This window comes from Podarcis muralis, chromosome Z (genome assembly GCF_964188315.1).
Source record: "Podarcis muralis chromosome Z, rPodMur119.hap1.1, whole genome shotgun sequence".
In the NCBI taxonomy this organism is placed as follows: domain Eukaryota; kingdom Metazoa; phylum Chordata; class Lepidosauria; order Squamata; family Lacertidae; genus Podarcis; species Podarcis muralis.
In genome coordinates, this window is record NC_135673.1 from 38,865,735 (window position 1) to 38,886,733 (window position 20,999).

Below are 20,999 nucleotides of genomic sequence, written 5' to 3' on the forward strand. Positions count from 1 at the left end.
TAAAGTCAATGAAACCATAATTTACCGTCTTATTTAACTTCATGGAATACTGATTTTTTTTTTTTTAAAACTTTTTTAAGTTTACCTCAAATCCACAAGAAAGAAAAAGACAACACAATACATCAGGGTAGGTGGAATACTATAACAACATGGATATTGTTATATTATTCCACCCACCTTAATGCTGAGCCTTTGGGAGTTGCTACACCATAGCCTTTGGAATCCAGGTTCCCACCAACTTTCATTGTGTCACAAGGCTTCCGTTGTTCAATGTACTCATTCATGGTCGATTCGAGCAGGAAGGCAAACTTCCCCTTAGATTTCCTCACGCGGGCTACCCCGTCCGCTGTTGTTTTGGCAAATACAGATGGCTCTGCCGACTTCATGTACGACCACATTTTCTCATAGACAGCTATTTTGGATCTCTGTAGAAGACAGGAAGTTGGGGTGGAGGAAGAAGGAAAGGTTAACATGCAATTTCTCACTTTACAAAATTTTTAGCAGGGTCCAGGGGCTCCCAAACTGTGGCCTGTGGACCATTGAGCTTCCTTCAGCTGGTCCGTGGCATGTCTGAAATGAATACTCATGATTATATTTAACTGTATTTTTGTTGAAATAAATAAAAAACCAAAAAAAATAGTCCAGTAGCGCCTTAGAGACCAACTAAGTTTGTTCTGGATATAAGCCTTTTTGTGCATGCACACTTCTTCAGACTTCACACTTCTTTTGTTGCTTCTTTTATTTCTTATATTGCATTACAGTTTGAATTCTATGGAATTCAAGGTCTAATAAAGTAAAAAGAAATAAAGGAAGAAATAAAAATACAATTAAAAAACCCCATAGAGCATCTAGAACACTTCATTGTAATCGCTAAAACAAGCAGAAAAATCATTAAGTGGTCTGCCAAATTTCTTGGAAATTTCCAAGAGGTCCATAGGGGAAATAGTTTGGGAACCACTAGCATAGGCCATTTCCCCCTACTTCTAATATATTTTGTTCAAATGTTTAATTCATTCATACAAATATTTTTGTACCACTTTTCATCAAGAAAGAGATCAGAAAGAGATTTATGTTGTTGGGAAGAGCCCTAGGTGAGAGGTAGAACACCTGCTTTGCTTGCAGAAGGTCCCAGGTTCAATCCCTGGCATCTCTTGGTAAGGCTGGGAGAGACTGTCTGAAAGTCAGTGTAGACTTCTAACTGTTGCCTTCGGGCAGAAGATATAGGACAATGAAAACACGAACCACACGCCTTCTGAATAGTTTCTATCCAAGAGCTCTGATTGCACTAAATAATGATCTCAGGGCCAGCTGCAAGGAATAGCAAGCAGGGAGTAGGAAGCAATGAGATAGGTTTTAGGTTATGTTATGCCTTTAATAGGTTATGTTATATTCTGGATTATGTTATGTTTTTATAGATTATGTCTGAATAGGATGAGAGTGATGGAGATACGTGCAAATGTGTATGTGAACCCGGTCTTTGGGTGGGTGTTTGATTTTCGTTGTTGTGTATACTGTGTATATACGGACAATGACAATAAATTTATCTATCTATCTATCTATCTATCTATCTATCTATCTACTGTATGGCTTTATGCATTTTTGTTGTAAACCACTTTGATATTTTAAAAATGAAATAATGAGATATTAATTATATATATATATATGAGAATAAATAAATTAAACAATACTGTGCTTGGTGAGCTAGTGGTTTGACTCCGTATAAGGCAGCTTCCAATGTCTCCCCAAATCCAGCAAAATTAAGCAGTACCATATAAAAGACAAAATCTAGACAAGGGAACAGGGATCCCAACTTCAATAAAGTAAAATATTGAAGAAGGGGAGGGGAATAGGTAAGCCCCATCCTGCATAAGTGATCACATGACATGGGGCACACACCATTTGAATGGCAACGCTCATCAACTTTGGGGGCTCTGGAGCCCTCAAATATTTTATTGGGGGGCTGAAGGGACCTCAGCCCCTAGAGGTTGGCTGCTATGCAAATGAAGCGGAAACATTAAATACAATAAATCATCTTACAATACCAAAACATCATGAAACCCACTGAATTTGCAGAATTAACATGCAAAAATCCATTTATTATAGGAGCTAACCAGACCCACCAGACCATATGATGTGGCGAGGGCAGTGGTGTAGGAAGGGGGTGCGGCGGGTGCGGCGGGTGCGGCGGGTGCGCGGCACTCTGGATGTCATCACTGAGGAGGGTGGCAAAATGGCAAAAATATGTGTTTTTAAAATAAATAAATAAAAATTGGGCTCACTTACTTTTGGAAAAAATAACTCCTGCCCCTAACGCACCCCTCTTCCTTTCCCACTGGTAGATAGGTGAGGTGTGAGGCACGAGGCACTGGGTGCCACACTGCGGGGCCTGCAGTGTGCCTGAGCCATGCGTCTCTCCTGAGGGGGAGGTGGCGGGCGAACTGCCTGCAAGCTCTGCGCTGCTTTTTCGAGCAGCGTGGGGCTTGTGTCTGCCCACCACCTCAGCCACCCTACAGCTGAGGGGGAGGCTGCAGAGAGGCTCCACACAGTGCACCCTGCCTTGGCTCGCCCTGTCCCCATGGGCAGTTTGCCCCGCCCCCAGCTGCAGGACGCATGCACCACACTGGGCACCCGAGTGGCTAGCTACACTGCTGGGCGAGGGCCAACCTAGATGCACTGGGAGTGAGCTAGCTATGCATTCTCCCCTTAAGAATAACCTAGTCTGCCTCCTTCTCTTCCTCCCAGAGGACAGACTGTGGCCCTCCAGAAGTTGCTATCAACATCCTTGGCTGGAGCTGAGCTGGAGTCCAACAATAACCAGAGAACCACAGGTTTCCCATCTTTGGTCTAAGATAAATGGTGCTGGCCTCGTTGCAAACACCTGTGTGGAACCTGAACCTGATAGTCAAGGTCACAGGAGATCACAAATAGGGCTATCACAAATATTTATTCTCCCTGCATCTCTGTTATTATGGGTGAACTGGGTTGTGTGTCTCTGCCTTTTTACATAAACAAAGGGTGAGTGGCTGATAAGAGCTGATGGGGAACAAGTATGGAAAACATAGCTCGAATTTGTTAGCCCCAGGTAGGGTTGCCAATTTTTCTTCCGGTAGCGCTCTTCTTCTCTGAATTGCTGGCCCAGCAAGGAGAAACCAGCAGTTAAAATTCCATCCTGCCCCATCATGGAATCCCAATGACAGGGGGGAAAAAGAAAAAGAAAATGGGATTTCACATTCCATTGGGTAGATTCAAATGCAGCCCTGAGACCACAGGAGTTCAGTTTGGCTGATGATACACACAGCAGGGGGGACATACTAAAACACTGTATTAAATAGTAAGCAACGGTTTTAGCAGTGCACATTGTTCGAACCTTTTGCAGGAAATCAGTGAGCCTCCCAAGACCATATAACTCTCTATTTCAAACTTTTAGTATGCTGTGAGCAACCTCTGGCCCATGGGCTTAAGCAGGCATGGTAGGGTTCCTTGTCTGGCCCATTTTCTTTAAACCACACCCACTGGCCGTACACCAGATGTCATATAAAATGAAGCTGCAATGGAACATTGGGGAACTTCAAGCGTGCCCTGATTGTTTCTTTGCAAGCACAGCTCACTGACATCACTGATCAGCTGATGGGCTTTGACAGCAAGCCCCTTTGAAACTGGCTATTTGCAGGCATTGTTTATATTCAAACCACACCTGGAAATGGGTGTTTTCCCAGGCTGGCATTGCAGTGAGTTTTGCTGGTTTGCAGAGGAACAAATGCCCACTGGAATCCAAATCACGCTGGCAAATGAACAAAATGGGGCTTGCTGTTTTGCTTTTATTACAATGCACTGTTCTTTTTTCTGATATCTTTATGTCATGCTTTAAGATCCTGCAAGTTCCTTGGTGACTCCTTATATGTCAAGCGACTGAAATCATCACCATTATCATATGTGCCGTTTTGCATGCAAAAGCATGTGCTTTGTACAGTGCCACAGTCCTTTCCCTATTACTCTGATCTCAACTCAAGTGGGTTCAGTGGCCTGATGTAATTATCGTATCCTGGTGAAAATGCAGTGGTACATAAAAGACTTCCTTCCAATCCAGCTTCCTACATTCGGCTTGCCCTCATCACAAACACATGGAGAGAAGCCAAGTCTTGAAGCCCACAAATGGAAGTGATTTCTCTTATGTACTCTGCAAAATCCATTTTCCTTTTTTTGGATACTGCTCTTTAGAAGACCAGAGGCAAATATTTCTTACAACTTCAAGAGATAATGATGATAGCTTTCTGGGGGGTTGTTTTGCATGCGTGTTTTTAGGGACAGTTCAAATGCAAACATATTTCTAAGTCTTTCATGTAGGCCTTCAGAGAGATTAAAACTACCTTCTACAACCAGATGTTTATTGTAGATTATAAATAGACATTATCAGCAACTCCTGATGCTCCTTTGGAAACTCTCAGAAATAACTAAGAAGACTACCACACTACTTTCACTACAGAAAACAGATAGCTGCCTTGAGCTACTATTTTGTAATCACTGGGAAGGGTGTTGGATCAGTAATAGAGCTTTGCATGTATTCATTGTTGGTTCTACTCAAAGTAGAATGTGGCTAATATAGGTCCATTAATTTCAGTGGGGAAACTGTGGGTAAAAACTTAGTTGGATTCAACCCATTAAATCCATTAAATCCTCAAATAAAATCTCCAGCATCTCTAAGTAGGACTGTCTAAAGTCCTCTTGACTAGAGCTAGAGCTCATCCACATTTCCATTTGTCCCATGCATAGAAAGGGCAGGTCTGAGCAGTTTTCCTCTTGTCCTGTGCTTTCTAGCCATGGGTCTGAGCAGTTTTCTCTTTCCCCAAGAAAACCCATTCTTTAGCACTCAGTCAGAACAACGCACTCTCCAAGTGTCCCTATTAACCAGGGACAGTCCCAAAATTAGAAAAGCCAGCCAGGTTCTCATTTGAGCCTGGACTGTCCCTATTTCCTCCACCAGTGCATTTTAAAGTATCTACCAACTTTCTAAAAGGATTAGGAAAATTCCTTCAGGGTCAGACCATCAGTTTCTAGGTTGGAATCACTATGCTTCTGAAAGCCAGTTGTTGGGAACTGTGGGGGGGGAAAGAGTTTTGCCCAGGTCCTGCTTACAGACCTTCTATTGGCATCTGGTTGGCCACTGTGAAAGACGGGTGCTGGACTAGATGGGCCATTGGCCCAATCCAGCAGGCTCTTCCCATGTTCTAAAGCATTTGCACCCACCATTTGCTGCTGCTCTCGGGTCCAGTTTGCAGACAGGATTCTGGACCCTTGGAGGCCTGCAAACAGGACCTGAGAGTTGCAGCACTCCCATTCCAATAACTGAATATAAATAAATAAATTTAAAACCATAAAAAACTAGAACCAAAACAATACATAGAAACAAAACTCACTGCATGCTGAATGGATCCCATCTGAAGAGACAAGTGGAGAGAACAGTCTCCCCTTCCCAAGTGCTGCCTTCCCAGTAGGGATCCTCCACCCCACACACCTGTAATGAATTACAATCCCCCAATAGATCCTGGGAACTGTAGTTTTTAAGGGGGCTGGGAATTGTAGGGGTAAACTAAAGTTCCAAGGATTCACCTAGGGGGAAGCACTGCGCTTTAAATGTGAGAGGTGCAGAACTGTGCTGTGCAGAAGACATCTCTCCAGCAGCCCATGCTATGCAATCAAAGCAAATTCAATACACATGAGATTTCCCCCATTGAATCCTAGGGACTGTAGTTTGCTAAGGGTTCTAGGAACTGTGAAGGATGAATTATCATGATTCTTTGAGGGAAGCCAGGATTGCTTAAAGGGGTACAACACTTCTTTAAATGTGTAGTATGGGTGCGACCCCCGTGTGCCTTTAAATAAACTTTAAAAATGTGGTATGAACACAGCCAAAGATACATAGTTGCATCTTTTGCTGCATCTGTAACCAAAGCATCTAGTTTGGTCCTCCAGGAGCAACCCCTTATGCCACAGGAGAAACTGGATTATTATTGTTATTATTATTTGGGGGGCAATGGAACTTTCAAAAGAAGATGGTAAGTGTGTGTGTGTGTGTGTGTGTGTGTGTGTCTAAATATACGGTAAATTAGAAAACCTTACTAAGTCTTTGCATGGCGCTGTGGGTTAAACCACAGAGCCTAGGACTTGCTGATCAGAAGGTCAGCTCCACCAGTGCTACCATCGCCAAGCTTGGGAAGGAGGTTGAGCTGGTGCTTGTCCTAGGTGGTGGTGGCGGCGGCGGCAACTGCAGCTGCAAGAGACCATTCTGTTGCCTCTCTCTGGCTTCTCCCTGACCTCTCCCTGGCCATCGCCACCACCCTCTTCCCTTGGGCAGCTTGTAGTGGTTGCTGGAGATCAAGCAAGGAGGAGAGGCTGCTGCCCCAGCTCTGAGGTGCAGGCAGAAGATAGGGCTACCCTGGGCAGGAAAAAAGAGGGAGTGGAGCAGAGCACAGGGAATCTTGATTTTTTATTTTACAAAAATGTGACAGAGTGTGAATTTTGAAGGATGGCAGGTATTTTGGTTCCCATGTTTTGGAAAGCATGAATTAAGTAGGTTTGTCATTAAATGTGAACTAAATTGAATTCTTCCCCCTTCCCTAGCTGTGACCAAGGTTTGTTCTTGGTAAGCAATAGTTAAGAATAAGAGAGATCCTTTTGTGTGCTGGGACTGCTATCACTTCCTATATTTTCTTGCTTTGCCTGCAGGGAAGAAATTATTAGGCCCTGGGAGCATTTCAAGATTGCTCTGGAAACCTAGTGCAGTGTACAACGCTAAGAGCTCAGAGGCTAAGCGAGATGCCCAGAGGATACAAGCAAAGAATCCTTTCTCCAATGAAGCTCCTGTCCCCAAAGATAGAGCAGTCATTTAAGGCAGGAAAATAACAAACATCATTTCATCCTGCACAGTATATGTGTGACTTAAGCTAAGCTCAGAACCTGGTGCTTTGGCCAAATGGGCATCCAACCTTATGGATGTCTTTATATGTTAACTGCTTATTGCACTTTGTCCCTCCCTTTTCATTTGCACAACTACCTTCAGCGTTGATTAGGATGACACAGAAAGTGCCCAAGAGCAGCTTTGGCGGCTTGTGAGTATGGAGTGGCTTGTGAGTTGGGGATGCACCACATTGGTGTGGCAGGAGAGGATGGCAAGTGTGGCAGGAAGATTCAAAGAAGCATTTAAGCATTTCAGTGTAGGATAAAGGTAAAGGGTAAAAGGACCCCTGACCATTAGGTCCAGTCGTGACCGACTCTGGGGTTGCGGCATTCATCTGGCTTTATTGGCTAAGGGAGCCGGCGTACAGCTTCTGGGTCATGTGGCCAGCATGACTAAGCTGCTTGTGGTGAACCAGAGCAGCGCACGAAAACGCCGTTTACCATCCCGCTGGAGAGGTACCTATTTATCTACTTGCACTTTGACGTGCTTTCAAACTGCTAGGTTGGCAGGAGCAGGGACTGAGCAATGGGAGCTCACCCCATCGCGGGGATTCGAACCGCCGACCTTCTGATCGGCAAGTCCTAGGCTCTGTGGTTTAACCCACAGTTCCACCCACATCCCCCTCAGTGTAGCATAGCATAATACAAAAACATTGGAGGTGGGGGGAGAGATAGCATGCTCTTCTTATTTCCCCATGTCCTTACAACTGTGGCATCAAGTTATGCAGCAGCAGAGCTTACATATCTACTTGTACAAATGCGAGTCATTAGATGCTGAATGTAATTTAAAGATTTACCATGCAGATAAGCTGCCACAGCTGTAGACTTAAGACAACTTCACTTCTGGATTGTTTCTTTCCTCCTCTCCCAGGTATCCCACAGTATCACAGCAGTGGCATATTCATTACATTTGGATATATGTAAATGGTTCCCATCTGGAGGAAAAGGCTGTCAAAGGCAGCTATCCTATTTTGATACAGAGGACTATCTGACAGCCATCCTCGAATATCTAAAGGGCTGTCACAGGAAGGATGGAGTAAGTTTGTCTTCTCCTGCTCTGGACAGTAGGACTCAAACCAATGGATTCTACAAGAAAGGAGATTCCAGCTAAACATCAGGAAAAACTTTCTGACAGTAAGAGCTGTTCAGCAGTGGACTTCCACAAGAGGTAGTGGACTCTCCTTCCTTGGAGGTCTTTAGACAGAGGTTGGATGGCCATCTGTCATGGATGCTTTAGCTGAGATTCATGCCTTGCAGGGGGTTGGGCTAGATCAGGGGTCTGCAACCTTTAAGACAAAAAGAGCCACTTGGACCCATTTCCGAAGAAAAAAACCTGGGAGCCGCAAAACCATTGCGACATTTAAAGCATGCATGCTGCTGCCCTCCAATCTGACAGCGGGCGGGAAGGTGACGTCGGGACAGTGCATGACTAATGCACGCACCGCCCCCATGCGACGTCACAGCCAGTACAGCGCCTGCCACAGTGGGGAGTGTCGGGGCGCACAATGCGCCTCCACCCCTCACTAGTATCAGCCCCGGAGCCGCGGCAAAGGTGTAAAAGAGCCACATGCGGCTCCGGAGCCGTGGGTTGCTGACCCCTGGACTAGATGATCCTCAGGATCCCTTCCAACTCTACAGTTATATGTTTCTAACCAGAAACAGTATCCATCCCTCTCTCCAGGAGCATTGGGTATTGTTCTACAGTTCTCCACAAAGAGGGGTTTTAAACTCTGACAAATATGAAAAATTAGAAAAGAGAAAGGATTCTTTGTGTTGATGAGGAGATGAGAGTTTGTCTTAAATTGAACCTGATATAAATGACATTACCAGGCAAGCTCACACCTCTCACTGAGTTTGTATACATACTTAAGGTACATATGTAAGAGTCTCGTTTATAATTATATTTTGGGAATGATTTGTGTTCTTATGTAGCTGAGTTTTTTTAAAAAAATAATTTTCTAGATGTCCCACGATCATATTATGAAATAGTTGTGTTCTGTACTACAAAATCAAGCACTGCCAGGAGTTGTTTCTTTTTGTTTTCCAATGTATTTCCTATCAAGAAAGAATTTGGTCTGGTGCTAGCAAATCTTTATTCTGAAATTGTGGCTCAGAGAACCACTGCTCTGAGCAATGGTGGTGCCAGGGAACAACCACAACCTCACTGCTGCCTTAGCCTATTGAGTGCCACTGCCTATGCCCCGCCTCCTGAACCACCTCCTGGGGGCTGCATGCTGGTGATGAGCAGGCCCAGAGGCAAAAGTGGGTAGGTGTATGGTTGGCTGCATTCCAGCCAATCAAACTTCAAGAGGTTTCTGGCCTCTCACCACCACTGACATGTGGCCCCCAAAAGGCTGCCCAGAAGGCAATGCAGCCCCCAGGCCCAAAAAGGCTCCCCTCCCCTGATACAAGCTTTCATAGATTGCATTCTACTCCAGATGCATTCAGGAAAACACTTCAAGCTTATGCCATAATAATCAATGGTAGTTTTTAAAGTTCTGAAGGATTCTTTGCCATCCTAAATGAGGGATGTACAGAGCTGGACATCTCTTCTGTGAAAGGATCTACCATTCGTGATGTTTGTAAGCTTTTTTTTATAAAAAAAATTGTAAAAATACCTATTATTCATTTAGGACACCTCTTCAATCGCTCAGAAGGTCTTTCGTCAATTAATAATCTAACCAATTCATCACCTGCACACTTGCGTCCCTACAGAGAAGCTATATATTTTCTTCTAACAAGCACCTATTCATGTGACACAGCAGTTATATAAAGTGGTACAGTAAGTTAGGGGGTGGGGGGAAGAATATGGAGCCTTAGCTATCTCAGGCAATGTCACTATCATTATCGCGTAGTTGTTCTCCCAAAAGTAGAACACGGAAACAGGGAGTGATTGCATTTCCCTGGGGCTCTGGCTGCTTTGCTCCAGTGATACGTTCTCCTAGCTACCAAGTTAACCCGTTAGCTGAAGCTCTGCTGCAGTTTCACTTCAACAACTTTGCAATTCATGCTTTGCTCTCTGACCTGCACAAAGTCTCAGGTCTCACAGTTAGTATCTTCTGCAAGCAAATATTCATGAGATAGTGAGTGAAATTTGCTCATGTGTGTGTTGCAAATCGCAATTAGAGGTTAAATGGAGTGGAGGGAAGATTTGCAGGATGCAAGTCAAAGGGGACCATTTATCAGCCATGCCAAATTTTGCTATGAAGATATAAAAGATTTCACTTTAGGACCAGACGTGGGCAGAAGTGCAGTAGTCTGGTATCACAGGAGGTCGAGGCCCTGTTACTATTTCTGCAGCAGGGCCCTAGTAGGATCCCCGTCTCCAGCAACCTAGAGATGCCCAATCAACATGAAAGAGGAAATTTGTAGCCACTGAAAAGGAATATTCTCACTCTTTGCACTAACTGAAGCCAGAGTGAAAGGAGCTGTGTGTAAAGAACACCAAATACTGTAGTGGTTTTTCCTGTATGCTCCAAAGTTAAGCTCTTGGCAATATTGAAAACACAAGATGCTTCAGTTTCAAGAAAACGGTGTGCAAGTTCTGCCACATACAATGGAACTTCAGGAAAACCACGTCACTCCAAAAGAAAATATTGGAACACTCCAAATCATTTGCCCATGTGCATATGCACGGAAAAGTAGATCTAGCTGAAAGGCAACATATGGAGATCTGCACTGGTCAGTACAATGGATCTGTAATGATTATTTCTGTATAATATTAGAAGATTGTATAATCTTAGAAGAGTGTGTGGCTGAGACTATAATGAAGTTACTCTGCACGTCTGAATTTGCCACTAAATTCTGTGAGTAGGGAACTTCAACCCCGGGGACTGAATGCAGGCCTCTAGACCCCTCTGTCTGGTACTTGGTATTTTCCACAGATCACTCCCGTTCCCTGGCTACATTCTTTTCCCCTTGGCCTGATGTGCACACTCTTTGAGTGTTTTTGCCTGACTAGAATGTGCCACTGAAATTCAATAATCGTTCTTGCTTGTTTAGAGGGAGGGTAGAGAGGTAACTGGGGACGCAGGTGGCACTGTGGGTTAAACCACAGAGCCTAGGACTTGCCGATCAGAAGGTCGGCAGTTTGAATCCCTGAGATGGGGTGAGCTCCCGTTGCTCTGTCCCAGCTCCTGCCAACCTAGCAGTTCGAAAGCACGTCAAAGTGCAAGTAGATAAATAGGTACCGCTCCGGCGGGAAGGTAAACGGCGTTTCCGTGCGCTGCTCTGGTTCGCCAGAAGAGGCTTAGTCATGCTGGCCACATGACCCAGAAGCTGTACGCCGACTCCCTCGGCCAATAAAGCGAGATGAGCGCCGCAACCCCAGAGTCGGCCACGGCTGGGGTCCCTTTATCTTTACTTAGAGAGGTAACTAGCCTACTTTAATTGCTTTACCCACTTTTGCTTTATGTCTTGCCCACCACTGGTATGTATCCCCTGAATGGTTGTCTGAAAGAGAGTGTAACTGAAAAAGGTCCCCCACTCCCCAGAGTACTAACTGGGTACAAGGGTCACTTGGATCTACTGGAATTATCAAAAACAAATGGCGACACCATGCTATATATATTTTTTCTAATTATGGATTCCATCATCCTCTTGTTAATTCTGATGTACAGAAAGAATCAGATTCATTATGCAACTTTAACACAATACATTACATTATCCTAAACCCAATTGCAATGCATTCAGTTTTTAGTCATGCAATGTCCTGTCAAAACAACAACTTTGTACTCCAAGGAGATAAAGGTGACATACATAGCTCTCCCCATTTATCCTCACAATAACCCTGTGAGGTAGGTTAGGCTAAGGGATACAGTCACTAGCCCGAGGTCAGCCAGGGAGCTTCATGGTTGAGTGGCGATTTGAACCCTGGTCTCCCAGGTCCTAATCCAACACTCTAACCATGGCACCACAGGAGCCTGCTAGATCAAGCCAATGGCCCCATCTAGTCCAGCATCCTGTTCTCACAGTAGCCAACTTGGTGTCTGTGGGAAGACCACAAACAGAACCTGACAGCAATGGCACTCTCATCACTTGCAACTCCTAGCAACATACATACAGAGGTATACTGCATTGGACAGCAGAGGTAGAAGATCATTTTGAAATAAAATGAATTTTTATTGTTTTTAGAATCAAGGATTACACTAAAAATGCTAAAACATTCCCAATGTCTATCCCATTGGGATAAAAGCATTCCAGAATGTGGATAAAAGTGCACAAAACCCATTGACTGCCATTTATAGCACCGCCCTTGTAAGTGTTGCATTGTTGCAAAAGGGCCTAGTGTTGCTAACTAGAAATAAGAAGAAAAAAAGGTAAAGGACCCCTGGCAGTTAAGTCCAGTCGCAGACAACTCTGGGGTTGCGGTGCTCATCTTGCTTTACAGGCTGAGGGAGCTGGCGTTTGTCAACAGACAGTTTTTCCAGGTCATGTGGCCAGCATGACTAAGTGGAATCCTTTGGTTGCCAAATAACTTGTTAGTTGGGAAGCTGCAGGAGCTCAGGAGCTATTTGGAGTATAAAGTATGTTCTGCTGTGAAAACGTCACATACACAAATGAGAACACCATATCATGAGAACTCAGGGTGCATTTTTATTTTTTAAGATTGGGAATGTTTGACCTATAAAGTTTGAGTCCTGCCAGCCACCAAACCATTATGACGGCTAGGGAAACAGTCAGTTGTATAAAACAGGTTGCTGGCTGGATGCTGCCCAGTTCTGAAGCAGATGAAATTCATTACCATCTGCTCACATAAAATGAATTGCTGGTGTGATTCCACTTTCAAATAGTAAGTGTTTCCCATTTCATTAAAAACAACACCACAACATTAGTGACTAGTACTTTGTGGCTTTGCTAATGAGGCCAAAGATTGGACTAACCTAGGCACCTCTCACCTGCACATGGCTAAGTGCCAGATATTCTGGGACATGAACCAAGAACTTCATGTTCCAAGACCTTGCTGAGTGACTAATAATAATAATAATAATAATTTTTATTTATATCCCGTCCTCCCCAGCCGAAGCCGGGCTCAGAGTGGCTAACATCAAATGTATTAAATAATAATAATAATAATAATAATAATAATAATAATAATAATATCTGTGCTCAGGCACCAGAATACTCCTCTCAGCACAGAAAGAAAGAGGAAGAGGACTGACAATGAGCAGAAAGGCACAATCCAAACAACCAAAGGACTGGAGCATGTGTCATATGAGGAAAGGCTGAAGTGTTCATTGCTTTTTAGCTTGGAACAAAGGTGGTGTATAACAAGATGCAGGTTGAGAACAAGGGGTTAAGGCAAAAGAGGCCCCTCATTTCAGGACTTTAGAACCTGGATGTGGGTGATCCAGTGAAACACAAGGAAGTAAACCCCAACAGAATATGTAATTAATCTGTGGAGTGCAATGCCACAAGATGTGGTGATGGCCACCCACCCAAATGACTTTAAAAAAGGATTAGACAAATTCAGGGATTAAAATGAGCAGTCTGTTAACAGCTATCACCCATAGTGACTGTAGAGAACCTACAGGTTCAAAGGCAGTATCTGACTCAGTATCAATTGCTGGAAAGCAAGACTATGTGAGGCACAATTGCCTTCATGTTCTGGTCATAGGCTTCCAGGAGGCATCTACAGGATGCTGGACACTATGGACCTTTACTGAATCATACCAGGGATCACAGGGATGCGGGTGGCGCTGTGGTCTAAACCACAGAGCCCAGGTCCTGCTTACAGACCTTCTATTGGCATCTGGTTGGACACTGTGAAAGATGGATGCTGGACTAGATGGGCCATTGGCCCAATCCAGCAGGCTCTTCCCATGTTCTAAAGCATTTGCACCCACCATTTGCTGCTGCTCTCGGGTCCAGTTTGCAGACAGGATTCTGGACCCTTGGAGGCCTGCAAACAGGACCTGAGAGTTGCAGCACTCCCATTCCAATAACTGAGTATAAATAAATAAATTTAAAACCATAAAAAACTAGAAGCAAAACAATACATAGAAACAAAACTCACTGCATGCTGAATGGATCCCATCTGAAGAGACAAGTGGAGAGAACAGTCTCCCCTTCCCAAGTGCTGCCTTCCCAGTAGGGATCCTCCACCCCACACACCTGTAATGAATTACTGTCAAATTCACAGTTCCCCCAATAGATCCTGGGAACTGTAGTTTTTAAGGGGGCTGGGAATTGTAGAGGTAAAGTTCCAAGGATTCTCCTAGGGGGAAGCCCTGCACTTTAAATGTGAGAGGTGCAGAACTGTGCTGTGCAGAAGGCATCTCTCCAGCAGCCCATGCTATGCAATCAAAGCAAATACAATACACATGAGACTTCCCCCATTGAATCCTAGGAACGGTAGTTTGCTAAGGGTTCTAGGAACTGTGAAGGATGAATTCTCATGCTTCTTTGAGGGAAGCCAGGATTGCTTAAAGGGGTACAACACTTCTTTAAATGTGTAGTATGGGTGCGACCCCCGTGTGCCTTTAAATAAACTTTAAACATGTGGTATGATCACAGCCAAAGATACATAGTTGCATCTTTTGCTGCATCTTTAACCAAAGCATCTAGTTTGGTCCTCCAGGAGCAACCCCTTATGCCAGAGGAGAAACTGGATTATTATTATTGTTATTATTATTTGGGGGGCAATGGAACTTTCAAAAGCAGATCTCGTGTGTGTGTGTGTGTGTGTGTGTCTAAATATAAATTAGAAAACCTTACTAAGTCTTTGTGTGGCGCTGTGGGTTAAATCACAGAGTCTAGGACTTGCTGATCAGAAAGTCGGCGGTTTGAATCCCCGCAACGGGGTGAGCTCCCATTGCTCGGTCCCAGCTCCTGCCAACCTAGCAGTTCAAAAGCACATCGAAATGCAAATAGATAAATAGGTACCACTCCAGCGGGAAGGTAAACAGCATTTCCGTGCGCTGCTCTGGTTTGCCAGAAGCAGCTTAGTCATGACCCGGAAGCTGTACGTTGGCTCCCTCGGCCAATAAATCGAGATGAGCGCCGCAATCCCAGAGTTGGTCATGACTGGACCTAATGGTCAGGGGTCCCTTTACCTTTACCAGGGATCACAATATTTCAACAAATCCCCAGGTAGTGCAAGGCGCACCTTATCATCGTCATCATCATTACCATCATCATCATCCTGTGTTTTTCCCTGATAAGGTCTCAAGGGTAAAGGGGCAGTAATCAATGAACGAGTAATCAAGAAATAGAGTGTCACATTCTCCCATACCTAGTCAACAGAGCAAGACCTCCTGTCCAATGCATTTCAGCATCAGCCTGTTTCCTCAGCTTATGCTCAGGGATTAAGAACCAATGGCTCTTGAGAGGTTGTTGGGCTTCAGCACCCTTCAACCTCACCCAACATGGCCAATGGCTAGGGGCAATGGACGTTGCAGTTCCACAGCATCCCCACCCTTGCTTTAGCTCCTGCTTAAGCCGTAACCCTGGGCCCAGACCCAACCCAACTCTTCAGCCCTCAGTGGACTCTTTATCTGAAAATGTTCCCTTTGGAATCCAAACACCCAAGGTCTTAGCCTGACTATGACCCCAAGTTATAAGGTACATAAGTCCTTATTTTAGCTGTCAGAGAAGTTCCAAGTTATGCTGCCACAGTCAATTTCATCTCTCCCACCAACCACCTCTCTTGATTGCACTAGATTTCCCTTTACATATTATTTAGAATTCCAGATGCATCTTCCTCCAAGAGACATAGCAATAAAGCACCCAGTTCTTTTAATTGTACATTGCAGCATTCAGATATTTAATGATTTCCTTTTTTTACACCTTGTAACAACACTTGCCTTTCATTACTTGAAAGAAAGGATTTCTTTTTAGATAAAAGAAGAGGGGGTGCATGCACCCCCATCTTTTCCTCTCTGCCAGCAATTGATCTTTTTTAAACACACACACACACACACACACACACACACACACACACACACCACCTATCCCTTGAATCACAGTTTGAAGACAACAGAAGGGCCATAGCATCCAACTCTCTGGAGATGGAGATAGCAGATGAAAATAGACAGTTGCCAAAAGCATTAAGAAAGTATCCTTGAGTGTTTGCGGTGAGACTTTGTTGCACAGACTCCTAGATCTAGGATGCATGAAGAACTGTAGAGATGGGGGGGGGGGAGGTTTTCTGCTAGTCACTCACTGCAGCTGTAGTCCAATAACACATGGATGACACCCCTGCATTAAACCATAGTTTATTGTAATGTTCACAATAAATGGGCATTACAGTGAACTATGGTTTAATGCAGGGGTATCCTCCTGATATTGTTGGACTTCAACTCTCATCATACCTAAGCATTAGTTATGCTGGCTGGGGCTGATGGGAGTTGGAGTCTGACAACATATGGAGAACACCATTTTGCGTGGTATAATGCAATATTAATGAGATATGAGCTCATATACCCATCTTCTCTTCTCGTGCAACTGTGCATTGACTGCAAGCATTTCCTTTTTGCTTTGATTAACCACAGTTTAGTGTTGTGTCCAAGCCCTAAATTGTGGTTAATCTGAACTATGGTTTGCCAAAACAATCCAGCTGCCATGTCTCTCAAGTGGCTTGTTTCAAACAAGCCATAATTGCGGCTCTCCACAGCTTGTTATGTTTGGACAGTATGACAAGCTGCAGTTAATGCGGGGTAGCTCTCTGAGGAGAATAGCCTCCCAACAATTCTGAGCACTTTTTACAAATTACAGTTCCTGGGATTCTTTGTGGAAAGCCAAAGGTAGTTTGATACTGCCTTAAATGTATAGTGCAGATGGGGCCTAAGAGGGCTGGTTCACTCCTTCCTGCTTGTACTGCCAACTAATGAATTACAATCTCTGGCTTTGTGCTATGTTCAAATCAGTGCTCTTGTTTTGCTTTGCTCCAGCAAACCATAGTCAGTAAGCCAAGAACAAACCATGCATATTGAGAGCAAAATAAGCCATGGTCTCTGGTTCAGACCTAATGCTATGCCAGGGAATATGGTTTGTTTCCTCTCCACATGAACAGGAAGGAGTGAAACAAGCCAGAAAGGCAATCCATTAACTATGGTTTGCCATGGCATGTTAATGAGGTCACTTAATTATGAAAAGGCTCCCTCTAAAACAAAATTACAGTGTACCATACCAGGAATGTTAAGCGTACTTACATATACAAAGATTATTTTGAGACTTATTAGCATATAAGTAATCACATTAAAAGGGGAGGAGAAATGTACCTGCTGGATCTTCCCTCCACCCTGAACAGGGCTTACACATCTACAGGAACACAGGAAGCTGCCTTGTACCAAGTGGTATGGTCCATCTACAACTCCGCTCATCCTTGACAACTGGCCATGCGAGATGGCATTGATTTGAGCCCAGCATTGTCTGGAGGTCAGCACCATTTCTACCTATGTTGTCTGTGCTGACTGGCAGCTGCTTTCCAGCATTTCAGTTAGAAGTCTTTTCTTTTTTACTGGGGATGCCAGATTTGAGCCTGGGACCTTCTTCAAGCAAGGTATGTAGAATCATAGACTCATGGAATCAGAGTTGGAGAGCCATTTAGTCCAACCCCCTGAAGTTCAGGAACATTTTTGCCCAATGTAGGTCTCAAACCCAAGACCCTGAGATTAGCAGTCTCATACTTACTGACTGAGCTGCTCTGCTATTGAGCTAGGACCTTCTCCCTTACATCCATTGCTTCTCTCCATGAAACTTTTGCAGAGCTTTTAATTGCACACACAGTGCCTACATGCATATAGGTTTTGTGCACATAGATTACATTCATGTGTTAGGCTGAAGATGGAGCAGCTCCAGTAGCTGCAATCCTTCTCCACATACACAAACATGCTGAGTGAACAAAGGGTGATTGTGCTTCTTCTTTTTTAAAAATACTACTACTACTAATAATGAAATAGTTTAGCCATTGTAACAAAAACCAGGAAACTTACTCTAAAAAATTCTTTGGTTGAGCCTGAATCCAGAGTTCCATAGGCTATTTCAGTCTGCTTAGCCAAGTCTTCAGCACTTTCTATGGGAGACACCATCCTTTCCACCGTAAGGAAGGCAGCAAGGTTGGCAGTGTAGGAAGAGATAATGATGAGGGTGAAGAACCACCAGACGCCGCCAACAATTCGCCCTGAGAGAGATCTAAGAAAGAGGAGATGAGGTTATATCGGTTATAAAAACAAGTCTTTGGTCTTCTTTGAGAAGAGAAGATATGTGTGTGTAAGAGAGAGAGAGAGAGAGAGGGAGAGAGAAAGAGAAAGAGAAAGAGAAAGAGAGGGAGAGAGAGAGAGAGCTAGACACCCATATTGGCATTAAAAGAGGCCCCAACATTATCAATAATCATGGCATGAAAACCACCAGTGCCAAAACCCCTATTATGCTGCACCTAATGGGCTGACAATCCATTCACAGAGTGGGTAGAGTCAAGAGAGTATTAGATCTCACCATGGCTACTATCCTCTTCTGAGCAGAGCTCTGGCTGTCTTTAATCAATGCAAGGGTGGAACACCTGAGCATCTTTCCACATTATATCTATAGCCAAATTAACAACTCATGTGCTGTGTCTGCTACTTCAACTCACCTGGCCCTTGACTGAAGTGCTCTACTCCAGCAAGTCTACAGGCACCCAATCATGAGAGGGTTAGGGTTAGGGTTAGGGTTAGAGAGGTGAGAACTGATTCCAAAATATGCCCCCCATGCTATGGTGGAGCACCTCATCCACCCTCTGTTTGCTTTTGCTTCCATTCACTGTAACTATAGAACATGTGTGTGTTGTTAGCATGCATTGAACTCTAAATAAAGTATGGCTGTGTGTGTGTGTGTGTGTGTGTGTGTGTGTAAATACCTCTTCCACTCCACCTCCCTCTCCCTCCCTCTCCCTCTCCCTCTCTCTCTCTCTCTCTCTCGTTATTCATATGCTACACTAAGCACCTGCACAAGTTGCCTCTACATCTGTACATACGTTTGTGTGAACAAGTGTACTAGATTTGCACAACTCAACTATTGCATACACACAGGTATGCAGACTGCACATTTGTTGAAAGTCACATATGAAACATTCAGGGTGCACAGCTCAACTATTTGCCTTACACTTGTTGAATGTAAATGGCCATTCTCTCTCTCGCTCCCCCCCACCCCCACAATATCCCCAATACATGCAACATTCACATACATCAGAGTCAAAATGAACTTGCTTCCAACAGTCCTTCCCTGGGAATGTCAACGGAAAGGAGGACTCGTATCCTCCTCCTCCTCCTCCTCTTTAACTCTCACCTCCCTTCCTACCCACAGAGTACTTTCTTCCTTGACTTCCCTCAGCCTCCCTACCTTCGCCACCTCTGACATCAACGCTGTTTCTAATTCTGGAACTTTACTTGCTAGCTAGGTTGATCAGGCTGTCTGGACAATGCCTACGTTTACTGTATATATATATAAAAACTGCATGTGTGTAGGCTCTGCCTGCACAATCTGTTCCTTGCATATTTTTAGTGTACAGATTGCTTGTTCCACTTGTGCGTGTGTAGGTTTTATAAAGAGTATGAGGGGGCAGGCCCAGTGGGAAATGTGCGGCCTCCTTCCCTCCATGCATTGTATGTATGCTGATAGGAACATAGGAAGCTGCCTTAATATCACCCACACTGACTGTAAGACATGGCGTCTGCCAAGCCCTGCCAACTGGAGAAGACAATAATAGGCTAAATGCATCAATAGTTTGACACAGTATGTGGCAGCATCAATTGTTTATGTATGGTATCTGAAAAGGTTGATGGTCATCCTTTAAATAATTTTTTTGGGAGGGGAGAGGAGGATGGAAAAGGATATAGTAGCCATATCCCAGTACATTTCCAAGCACAATTCAAAGTGTTGGTGCAGACCTTTAAAGCCCTAAACAGCCTCGGCCCAGTATACCTGAAAGAGTGTCTCCACCCATCACTTAGCCCAGACACCAAGGTCTAGCTCCAAGGGCCTTCTGCTGGTTCCCTCACTGTGAGATGTGAAGCTACAGGGAACCAGGCAGAGGGCCTTTTTCATAGTGGCACCTGCCCTGTAGAATGCCCTCTCATCAGATGTCAAACAGATAAACAACTATCTGACTTTAAAGAAGACACCTGAAGGCAGCCCTGGTCAGGGAGGTTTTTAAAGGTTGATGTTTTATTGTGTTTTAAATATTTTGTTGGGGGCCACTCAGAGTGCCAGGGGCCACCCAGTCAGATGGGCAGATAATAATAATAATAATAATAATAATAATAATAATAATAATAATATCTGTCAAAATGAGGAAAAAACTGGGGAGGGAACAGTGGTGCAGTATGGGGTGGATGCAGGGAAGTGCAGCACCTATACATTAGTGGCAATGACATTCATCAAACCACCAGAATCACTGACACTCCTTGCTTTGACAAGTGAATGAGGATTTCGAGTTTGTCTGTGAGAACAGATTAGCAAAGCGGATGTCAGAGAATGATGAAAAGAACTAAACAGAGGCTAGGCACTTCTTTTCTTTGATGATGATGATGATGATAATAATAATAATAATAATAATAATAATAATAATAATAATAATAATAGTAGCCACTCTGGGCGGCTTCCAAAAAATATATTAAAATACTGTACTACATCAAACATTAAAAGCCTCCCTAAACAGGGCTGCCTTCAGATGTCTTCTAAAAGTCTGGTAGTTGTTGTTCTCTTTGACATCTGGTGGGAGGGCATTCCACATGGAGGGCGCCACTACCGAGAAGGCCCTCTGCCTGGTTCCCTGTAACTTGGCTTCTCGCAGTGAGGGAACCGCCAGAAGGCCCTTAGTGCTGGACCTCAATGTCCGGGTTGAACGATGGGGGTGGAACCTCCTTCAGAGCAGGGGTTCCTCCTTCAGTCCAGCAGTTTAAATTGTAACACTCATTGTTACAAGATTAAATGCAGTTCTAAATAAAAGCTAAAGGTTGTATTTCAGCTTGCTGAATATATTTAGTTAAAGCTCAATGTGTTTTATGGGTTGAACCAATGATGTAAGAAGTAAGCCCACTGAACCTTCTCCCAAGAAACTGTGCAGA

General features: G+C 44.1%; 1 protein-coding gene across 10 annotated transcripts in view; it reads right to left on the reverse strand.

Moving 5' to 3' along the window:
• The window catches only part of GRIA3 (glutamate ionotropic receptor AMPA type subunit 3), a 207,609-nt gene that overhangs the window by 42,711 nt on the left and 143,899 nt on the right, over positions 1–20,999 (reverse strand). For 8 of the 10 annotated variants that reach the window (XR_003704514.2, XM_028714213.2, XM_028714212.2 and 5 more), the window contains 2 exons: positions 17,889–18,087; positions 178–425 (listed from right to left, as the gene is read on the reverse strand). Coding sequence is in view for 9 of the 10 variants with exons in the window: in XM_028714213.2 (XP_028570046.1) it covers positions 178–425; positions 17,889–18,087 (447 nt within the window). In the remaining variant the exon portion in view is untranslated. The remainder of the gene's footprint in view (positions 1–177; positions 426–17,888; positions 18,088–20,999) is intronic. The other 2 variants (XM_028714216.2, XM_028714215.2) reach the window with 1 other exon arrangement.